Source organism: Nanorana parkeri, unplaced genomic scaffold, assembly GCF_000935625.1.
Source record: "Nanorana parkeri isolate BGI_ZX_2015 unplaced genomic scaffold, ASM93562v1 scaffold797, whole genome shotgun sequence".
Classification (NCBI taxonomy): Eukaryota; Metazoa; Chordata; class Amphibia; order Anura; family Dicroglossidae; genus Nanorana; species Nanorana parkeri.
This window is the reverse complement of record NW_017307065.1, coordinates 214,246-225,094: the sequence shown is the minus strand read 5'-3', so window position 1 is coordinate 225,094 and position 10,849 is coordinate 214,246. Positions and strand designations below refer to the sequence as shown.

Sequence of the window (10,849 nt, the reverse complement as noted above, 5' to 3'; positions counted from 1 at the left end):
ATATATATTATAAACTGTATGCGCATGCACTGTATCACTATGCACATCACTATGTGTTGGTCATTTTGATTCACTTTTAGTGAGAATACATCAATAAGCAAATAGGGACAGACTGTACAGCTGCAAATAGATTACCTCTGATCTGAATAGTAGTAGAAAACAAACTTTAAGGAGCAAATGTTAGTGATCCATAGCACTTAATAAGAATTCATACTTTGCTGAAGTCAGACCAGAGAAAGATGTATTCTCATTGGTTGCTTTTCACATTGCTATTTATACTTAACACTTTACACCAGGGGTAGTGATTTAAAATTCAATGTGGTCCAATCAGTCAAATTTTCTTACAGCAGAGGTTCAAATCTCATGTTTGTGACTCTGATTCTAGCATATACTGTATGTAGTCATTGTATGCCTACCAAACAAAAGTGCAATGTACAATTTTCATAGCATTTCAATAACATTTATTGTCAATCTTCAGTAACTACGTTAAATATGTGGACAATTTGAACTTGGATATCCTTGCAATTGTTTTTGCATGGAAAGCAAACAATTGTCTTTAAATTGTCATTAAAAAGCTGGGTTTTATGTGCAAAGGGCTGTAAAGTATAGACATCTTACCTTGCAGCACGTTGTCTCCTGTACACAATGCCAAGCTTCCATGCACTGAAAAGAAGGAGAGAGGTGACCCAAACTGTGCAGCGGTCTGGTCACATAATCCATCCTCTTCACTATCCTCTATTCACAAAAGATCTTGTATTTTTTTTTAAAGAATAAAGACATTCTCCTCCTACCTCATTTTCCTCTCCTGCTCATCAGCTATGCCTCACAGGTTTATGATGTTTAAGCCAATAAAAGTGGGTGAGACAAAGCGAGAGGCTGCATAATGATTAGTTGTTCCCATCAGAGTACCACATTAAATTGGTTGTCCCCTTTAGAGAGACACATTACATTATTGTTGCCCTATACTTTTACAGTAGGGATAAGGAGGCAGAGCAGGCTGCAGATGAGGACAGCAGACAGAACTGTCACTTGGTCCATGTCCGGTCCACCATTTCATGATCGGTGCTTCACACCAGTGGTTCTCAACCTGTGTAACCTCAGGACCCACATTTGTCCTTGGTCATTAAGTTGAGTGGGAGGTGTGTTTGGGGTGCTATTCAAATGAATGGCAACACACCTCCTGCACCAGAACAAACAGTAGGTGTGATTGCGTATTTTGCATTTAAAACACTGACAGGCACACACACAAAGCATATACACAATCTCACACACTTGCAGAAATTCTCACACACACATACACATTCTGAAATTTTGTTTAGGGGTTCAGTGTTGGCTGCTGTGCTAGCTCCCTCCATACGTGCATTGCTTGTACAGCTCCCTGCAATCCCATTAGAGGTGTCGGGAGCCAGAATGTGACATCACTCCGGTCACCCGAGCTATAAGCAATGCATGTGTGGATGGAGCTCCCTCACAGCCATATTGAATGGCTGCATATTTTGAATGGCTGCACAGCATGAGAACTGATAGTGCTGCGCTATGGGCGGAGGCTGAGGAGTCTCTCGCCTAGAACAGTGGAAGGCATGCAGCAACCTACTGAACATGTGGTCGCGACCCACTTTTGGGTCACGACCCACCAGTTGAGAACCACGGCTTTACACCTTGCTTTTTTTCAGCCAAATAAATGCATTCATGTTCCTAAACTGCATATTTGTTGTCTATGATACTTTCTATATTTTATATCATGCACAAAGGGTTTACCTGTGTAGTATACTATGTGTGGGGACCAAATATATTAGGTTCCCAGCGAAAGATTAAGTACTTGTTCAAACAGAAACACGAATGCCAACGTCCTTTCTATAGCTTTGTCCAAGAGGACTAGGCTAAAGCCTACCAACAATGAATGTGCTGAGCATTACAAGTAAATCATAGTAGTACAAAACAGGTATTAAACACAACAGCACAAATTTTCTCCATCCTCATAAAAGAAGCTCACCCACCACATACCACACATACATCTACACTGCCTTCCTACATCAAACTTCTAGATATCTGCACTAAAATGCAGGATGGGGGGTGAGTGGACATGTAAGCAGGTGTTGCTTTTATGGGCTTTACAGTACGAAATAAAGATACATTTGGAGGAGATTGTTGTGTGCTGCCATCCTGCTGTAAACCTATGTGCATCCTTGGAAGGTGAATTGTGGCTTTGTACCATGGTGGTCAAGTGCCGGGTATGATAGTATTATGCCTCTTGTGCATACAAGCATTATAATAATTCCACAACACTACTATATTCCACCAGTATAATTTTAAAGAGGACCAGTAATTATTAGCTCATGCAGGAACCTAAATACTCAGCCTTTAAGGAGAACTATGGGGTTAGGGCTTTTCCCCATAGTTCTCCTTAGGGTAACGGGAGGACACAAACTAGCGTCCTCCCATCACCCTAAGCTCAGTATACCGCGAGCTACAGCTCGCGATATACTGAGACGCCACAGTATCGGACGGGGGAGGGGGCAGGTACCCACCCACAGGTATACTGAGACGCCACAGCTGAAGCGGATCCTGACAATTATGTCTGGATCCGCCAAGCTGTGTGAGTGACAGCTGGCTCTGCCTATCTAGAGGCAGAGCAGCTGTACCTGCCCCCTCCCCCGTCCGATCTGCCAGTCAGCGCTGGCGGATCGGAGGGGGGAATCCAGCCCCTGCCATGGCACGGCAGAGGGCTGTGACAGAATCGAGAGGTGAGCGAACACCGGTATGTGTTCGCTCACTACCCGATCTACTGAGCTGACCTGTGACAGTCTCATTGTCACAGGTCGGCTAGAACTATGAGGTGAGTGAAAAGCACTCACCTCATAGTTCTCCTTTAAATTATTATAATTGTGCAGGCTTATGCATGGTGTTTGTCACCTCATGTAGCTTTAAATTCTTGTTTGAGTTTGACACTTTCCCTTTTGTCAGGGAGTCAGAGATCACCTAAAAATTAGCAGTTGCTGCTCTGTCAACTGCTAGAATCACTTCACAGAAGCTGGCAAACCATGTTTGAAGTTGAAGGCAGTAAACAGTAAGTTGAAAGACTTCAAGTGACCTCAGACTCCAGCACGAGCAGACTGAGAGCATCTAAAAAGGGAGAAAATAAATGTTTCATATAAAACCTTGAACAATACAACAACTTAAAGAGTCACTCTCGTTATATAAAATAAACACTAAGAGCATATGAAAGAACAGTTATAATACTTACCTGCACTGCCTCGTTGCAGCCGCTCTTTGCTATCTTGCAAAACTATAAACAGCATGCAATATTTATGAGTGTTTGGACCCTGCATCTCTCCACGGTTCCCTGTGGCTTCCCCCTTTCCCTCCACTACATTAGTAGCGTGCCCCATCAAAACTGCATTTTTTAATATATATATTTACTGCGTCTCTTTAATATTGAATTTTTAGCCTCTTGACCAATCATAGAAAATGATAGGTCCCCCTGCACTCCTCACAGCGCTCCCGGTCCAAGCGGAAACAGTGGTGCTCGCAGTGACAATCACGGATGGCGCAGTGCACAGCAGTCAATGAATGATAGAAATCACCAGCACTCTGTAAATGAAATACAAAAAATGCCCATGTATTTGGACTAAACGTCACACATATCAAATAAGCCAACGTTTCGGGACGACGCAGGGTCCATTCATCAGTCCCTTCAATGTCATTTCTGCCCTGATGAAGGGACCCAGCGTGGTCCCGAAACGTTTGATTATTTGATATGTGTGACGTTTAGTCCAAATAAATGGACATTTTTTGTATTTCATTTACGGAGTGCTGGTGATTTCTATCTTGCCCAATCATGACTGATTCTGCTTAAATGTTGTATGTACCATTATTCATTAATATTACAGCATTTTTTCTTTCTCAAAACAAAAAACGTATAAAACTAATTTTTTGTACACATTCGAACCTAATGTATTTCTGCAATTTCATTTTAATTCACAATACATATATTATATGCATACAGTAAGATAACACTTTATTAGAGCTTTATAACTGTATAAGTTTAAAACTCTCACCTACACCAACACACTTTTCTCCTTATTCTTTATCACTGTGACATACCAAGATACATTACTTAGAGTTATTGTATTTGCAACTAATTAATGAGGTTTCAAGCATGAGCAACAAGAAAAAGTCACACTATTTCTTAATAATCAAAGAGGTGCTGTTATTTATTCATACAAATTCTCTGAACATAAAAAGTTCACTGCATCTTCAAATCCATCTTGAAAAACAGACTCCATTTTGGCTCGGCTTGGTGGAAACAATGCATGGCTGAGTCTTTGACAATTTGCTGGTGATATCTAATGGAAATGTTTAAATGAGGAAATGTAAACACAAATACTTTTTTCTAACATTACAGTCATGCAAAGCTTTAAAAATCATTGCTGAATCAAACAATCAAAAAGACAAATATTGGACTTCCTAGGTACCACCCTATATTATCATCAAATACACTTGTCAGTCTCCCAAATAATCAATGTTTTTATTGCTATTTGTTACAAATCTTGTTTAACACTCAGCATAAAGAATCAATGCACATACATGCAATGCTATTATGGATACTTAGTGTATGTTATATCCATTTCCTTACAAATGTATGTGTAGGTTAGTTCTCAACACATTTCCTAGATTTCTAATCTGCTTCCTCAGGAAAACTTAAGGAGGTGATTAATTCTATAACATTATACGAGACATAATATTCATCCCAGAGTTCTAAGTGAACTTCCAGGTTGGGTCATTGACCGATTTTTAATCAATCTCTTTTAACCTCTTGCCGTCCGCCCGTAGTAAAAAAACGGACGGACGGCACTGCAGCATCTGCGGGTTGCCGTCTCCAGACGGCAATTTTTTTCTGCTCGCGCGCGCCCCCTAGCGGGCACGCACGGGCAGAAAAGACCCGCTAAATGCACACACCCGTTACCGGGTGTTTCACATATAGGCGATCGGCGGGTCCATAGCCCGCCGATCGCCTATATGTGCTCGTTCGCGGCACCCCCCCCCCCAGGGTTGTTATCCCCCTATATAATAGCAATACCAATAAGTGCAAAAAAAATAAATATAAATAAAAAAAAATAAAAGTAACACATAAAAAAGTAAAATAAAATAAAAGTCACATATAAAAAAAGGGGAAAAACCCCCCCCAAAATGTTTAACTCCCCCACCCCCACGTTTACGCGCCTATAAACGTAAATACGCGTCCGGTGCCCCAGCGCGCAAAAATTACAATTGCGCTACACATGTTACATATCGCCGCGAACGTCGCAGTGAGAGCAATCATTTTAGGGCCATCAATCACTGATAACACTAAACTGATGAGCGGTAACAGCTTTTAAAGCGTCGCCTAGGGCCAATTTTGGGTATTATCGTTTTTTGAGGTTTCGCGCGCGCACGCAATTTTAAGGCTTGACATGTTTAGTGTCTTTTTACCCGACGTGACCCCATCTTTTATATTTTACCAAAAAATTGGGTAATAATAAATGTTTTATCATTTAATATAGGGGAAACTGTTTTTTTTTTTAAATTTCGGTAATTTTTCCTTAATATAGTAAAAAAATAAAACCCCCAGTGGTGAATAAATACCACCAAAAGAAAGCTCTATCTGTCCCCAAAAAAGGGTATAAAATTCATTTCAGTACAGCGCTGCATGACGGAATAAATGTCAGTCAAAGTACCGCAGCGCTGAATACTGAAAAATGGCCTGGATGGGAAGGGGGTTTAACACCGCGGATGTCAACTGGTTAACAGAAGTCCCCCATGATTTGTGGACAGCTAATAGTGTATAGCTATCCACAAGGAGGGTAGTAAGGAAGAATGTGGCAACTACAGAACAGTGAGTTTTACATCTGTAGTAGTAAAATTAATGGAATAACTCCTAAAAAGAAAGATCAATGACCATTTGAAACACACCACATGCAACCTGGCAGGCAAGGGCTGAAAATGTAAGACTAATGGGAATTTGTTGACTGCCACAAATGTTTTAGACCAGGCTAGTGCTCTGGACATGACCCATCTTGATTTCAGCAAAGCATTTGATACAGTGCTTACATAATTATATCCTAAAACTGTTGTACAAGCTAAGACTTAACCCCTGGGTGTTTTAATGGATATGCAGTTGGCTAAAGGATAGGAATATAAGTGTGGATGTAAATAGGGTTCATTCTGACCTGAGACCAATCACTAGTGGTATATTATTATTATTATTATAGATATTTATATAGCGCCGACAATTTACGCAGCACTTTACAGAGTTGCACATTCACATCAGTCCCTACCCTCAAGAAGCTTACAATCTAAGGTCACTATCTCACATGCATACATATAGGGCCAACTTAGAGAGGAGCCAATTAACCTACCAGCATGTCTTTGTATATCACAGGGTCCTGCACTTGTTCTATTTAATCTGTTTGTAAATGATATAACTGATGGTTTTGTGAACAAGGTATGCCATTCTGCTGATGGCACAATGGTGTGCAATAGGGTTGCTATTCCTGGATGTTTTTGCAACATGGAGCATGATTTGGCATTTCTGGAAGATTGGTCAAAGCAGTAAAAACTGAAGTTCAATATTTCTAAATGCAAAATAATGCACTAAAAATAATCTTCTCATAGAGTACAATATTGTGAGCACTGTGTTGGCCAAAACTAGAAAGGAAAATATTTTAGGGTCCTCATTTAGATTAGCAAACTGTGTGGCCTGCCAAAGCAAATAGAATTCTGGGGTGCATCACCCCTATATAGTTAAGCCTCATTCAGAATACTATGTCCAGTTCTGGAGACCTCACTTCCAAAAGATTTAAATAAGATATAAAGAGTCCTGAGACAGGCAACACAAATAGTAAAAGGTCCGAGGGATAAAACATATTAGTAAAGACTGCAAGAATGTAATATGTACAGTCTTGAGGAAATAAACAAAATGGTGAGGGCATGACTGAAACCTTTAAACACATACATAGTGTTAAAAAGGGTAAGTATTTGCAATATGAAGCTAAAATCAGAAACAAGGTGACATGACCTCAAACGAACAAAGAGGAGAGTTCAAAACTAAACTTAAATAGTGATGTTTTACCCAAAGAGTAATTGATTCTTGGAACAGACTTCCAGAAGAGGTAGTGAGTCTGTCAACAGTAAGTGAATGTAATCATGTCTTGGACAAACACAGGTATATATTCAAAAAGGATTGACTATCACTCCTTCTTTTGCTGGTGCATTCATGAATAAATTCAGATGATCTGTTTGTGCAACTCTGCACCACATGGTGGCACTATATTGATGACATTTCTGCACTGTGGAGAAGTAACATTGGATCATTACAGCAGTTACATGAGATGATTCATTCTAGAAACTCTTCAAGCCAATTGAACATTAATTACTATAAACCTCCATTTTCAGATTCCCCGGTATACATTGAAGAGGGACATTGTAAAAAGACATTAACTCAAAACCAAATTACAGGAATAAATGATTACATTCTGATAGTTCCCATCACCTCACATTTTTAGGTTTGTGGTTTGTAATAAGCTATTGCAAAATAAGAATTATCAGTAACAAAAATACAAGAATCATACAGGTTAGGAGCATTAAATTCCAACAGAGGGGGGTATTCTTCTAAGCTTATTACAGAGTAAAAACTGCACATTGCAGCTGAAATACAACAAACATCCTCAATGCATACTGTTTTCTTTTTTTTTCTTTTTCAACAATCATTTTTTTTTTTTAATTTTAGCTCATTTAGAGTACAGTATATGCTTTCATATGTCCTTGTAGATTAATATATGTAGGTGAAACTACTCGCATTGCTCAGCAAAGACATTCCATATGGAAGACATCGCCCTCATCTGCAGTCTCTAAACATTTTTCAGAGTTAACTTGCACAGACATTTCTGCATAAAAGAGGTTATTCGCCTTAAATTACCTGCAACAGATGACCCCGAGTCCACTGTGTCACACAACAGTGTCCTCAACAATCTCAACCAACCCAGGTACAACTCTTAAAGTAAAATGTCCCCCTAGAAGTTTGCCCTATTTCCCCCTACTCCTAAGGAAGTAGAGGTGACTGCACTGTCACCTACAGCAACATGAAAGACAAAATGAGGCACCACCAGCTGCAGCGATGAGCCCCAGCAGCCACTAAACATATCTGTGGTCTTTTAGACCCTGTCACTGACTACACGGTCCCGTGACCTGGCAACATTAATATTCACTGCTGATGGTGGGCAGAGATGGCCTTGTGAGCAAAAGAAAATGGCAGCTTGGTACCTGCCACTATGGTGTAGCACAGGCCATAAATTCAAAGAAGGGAGCTGACTCCACCAGTTGGAAAAGGAGCAGATGTAAAGCCAGCACTTTTGCCAAATCTTACTTTACTTAATCTTTACAAAATCTTCTCTTGGCCCTACTCTGTGTGGCCCCATACTGATTATCTACCCTGATTGGCATGATTGGTGTGTTGTAAGGTAAGCCTTTGAAACCCCTTGTGAGACTCCCTATCCCTTGAGGCTGCACATGCTGCAGTGGATGCAGATGGAGAATCTGGAGGGGGGGTGGTAAGCGAAGAATGAGATGGAAGAATGTTTGCCATTTCATGCTGACCGGTATCATTGAGGTGTGTCATCCACTAAGCTCTGTGGTGCAGATTCATATTATATATGGTACCCAAATGACTGGTGGTTTGGCTGATAAGCTGCAGGCAGAGACTGCAGACAACTGTGGTGTTGGCAGAAGATGTGTGGAAAAAAAAGCCCAGACTGCAGAGCACTGAGTGGTGCTAAGAATATCAGTGGCCTGCACCCAAGGTGCAGTGCCATCTACTGGAGTAGTATGACCTATTCCCTCAAGCTCTGTGCAAGTTGATGTTGCTCTTCCTCTCCATCACTTTCCCTTCTCCAATCTCTCACACCAACATACAGTCTGCCACTTTACCATCCACACCTAACTCATCACTGGAGCCCACTTGGTGGTTTGCTTCAGGAAAATCACAGGGAATTTCTGCTCCCTTCCTGATCTCCCCTCCCATTGTATTCCTGGTGCTCTCTTCTTCAACACCTGATAACAGGAATTCTTGTAATTCCTTCTGCAGCATGTAACTGATTGTGTGCTGAAATAATTTTGCCATCTTTTGTATGCCAGTTTTAGGGGCTATAGTGGGATTAGCAGGGCACATTTGTAGAAAACTGCCTGCTCTACACCTGGGAAGAGGTAGAACAGGAAAGCTCTGTAAGCTACTCAACTTGCTCCTCCATGTGCACTGGCCCTCTCAAAGACAAGTCAGGCGTGAGCTGCCTCTTAACAGTGTCCTGCAGGACCTACTTGTTCTTTTTTACCTCCACAAGCAGAACCTCTGCCTCTCCCTCACTTTCGCCTTTCCAATCTCTAGAATGCACATACAAACTGCCACCTTGTCATTCTCACCTACCTCATCGCTGGAACTTCAAAACTATTGTTTGCTTGCTTGAATTCACGGACACACACAATTTTAGGGTTTGACATTTTTGGTATCTACATGATGCAACCCCATCTTTTATATTTTACAAAAAAATGGGGATTACATTGTGTTTGTGTGCGCTAAAATTTATTTTAGTGTATTTTTTTCCTACAAATATGTATTTGATAAACATTTACACAAATACGGTACAACATAAAAAGACTGCAACTAGAATTTTTCTACAGGACATCTGCTTTCAGAAAATTTTAGTTGTCTCAGGATTTAAGCAGTTTTCATGCCATAAATCCCAATTTTAATATGTGTGAAACATGTAAATAAAATTGCTCTGGTAGCAAAGTAGTTATATTGGAACAAAGGCAAGGATTAAAAGATGGAAAAGCTGTACACTAAGTATTGGAATCAGCTTCTGAAGTACTTAAAAAATGTAGAGTTTTATAGCACTTTAAATACCCGCAGTCCCATAATTGCATCAAACTTTAACAGAGCTATTTCTCAATAAGATTTTAAATACAATTGTTGACCCCCTAAGCATGTCCGCAGAGGGATTAGCTGTAAACTATATTCTACCACACTGCTACTGTAGTAAAGTAAACAATTAAAAATGTATGTCCCACTTTTAAGAATGCCTTTGAAATTATTTGCAAAATATAGCCAACAATACTATACACATCCCTTGATAACAATGCACATTTACAAATAAAATATCTTACCAGTATGTCCTGGTTTGCAATTTTAAAATACATATCCACATATTTCTTATCGTTAGGACATATATCATGGAGACCAGAAAATGGTGACACAGTTACAGTTCGCCCAGCTGGCAGAATAGGAAGACTGTTTGAAAATCCACCATCAAACCATTTCTGTGAAAAGAAATATAGAAAAAAATAGGCTTTTATATTCATACAAAACTTTGCCCTTCTACAACACTATGGAGAGACCCTCAGAGATGTGCTATTTATGAGGCTGGGAAGGATACAATATCACATGTGCATATGGGATCAGTGCAAGTATGTTTGATATTACAAAAGCGCAATTAGTGGCCAGCAAACAAAGACTCTGATGTGAAAGGAGGGCTCCTGGTGTGAAAGGGGTCTAGTGATGTCAAGTAGGGACTTTGATGTGAAGGGAGGGTCCTCAGGTGAAGGGGGATCTTGATGTGAAAGGGGGGCTCTGATGTGAGATGAGTCGCTTATGTGAAGGGTGCTCCTGATATAAAGATTCCTTATGTGATGGGGGCTCTGATGTGAATGGGGAACTACTGGTGTGAAGGGGGAGGGATCTGACGTGAAGGGAGCTCCTGATGTGAAGACAGTTCCTGATATGAAGGGGGGGGGGGCGGGGGTGGGAATGGGGAGCTTT

At 40.5% G+C, this 10,849-nt stretch overlaps 1 protein-coding gene across 1 annotated transcript in view; it reads right to left on the bottom strand.

Annotated features, from left to right (window-relative positions):
• Nucleotides 1-4,214: 4,214 nt before the first annotated feature.
• PNPLA4 (patatin like phospholipase domain containing 4) overlaps nucleotides 4,215-10,849 on the bottom strand; it is a 51,671-nt gene continuing 45,036 nt past the window's right edge. The window contains exons 6-7 of the mRNA XM_018564935.1: nucleotides 10,198-10,350; nucleotides 4,215-4,346 (exon numbers count right to left, since the gene is read on the bottom strand). Coding sequence (XP_018420437.1) covers nucleotides 4,215-4,346; nucleotides 10,198-10,350 — 285 coding nt within the window. The remainder of the gene's footprint in view (nucleotides 4,347-10,197; nucleotides 10,351-10,849) is intronic.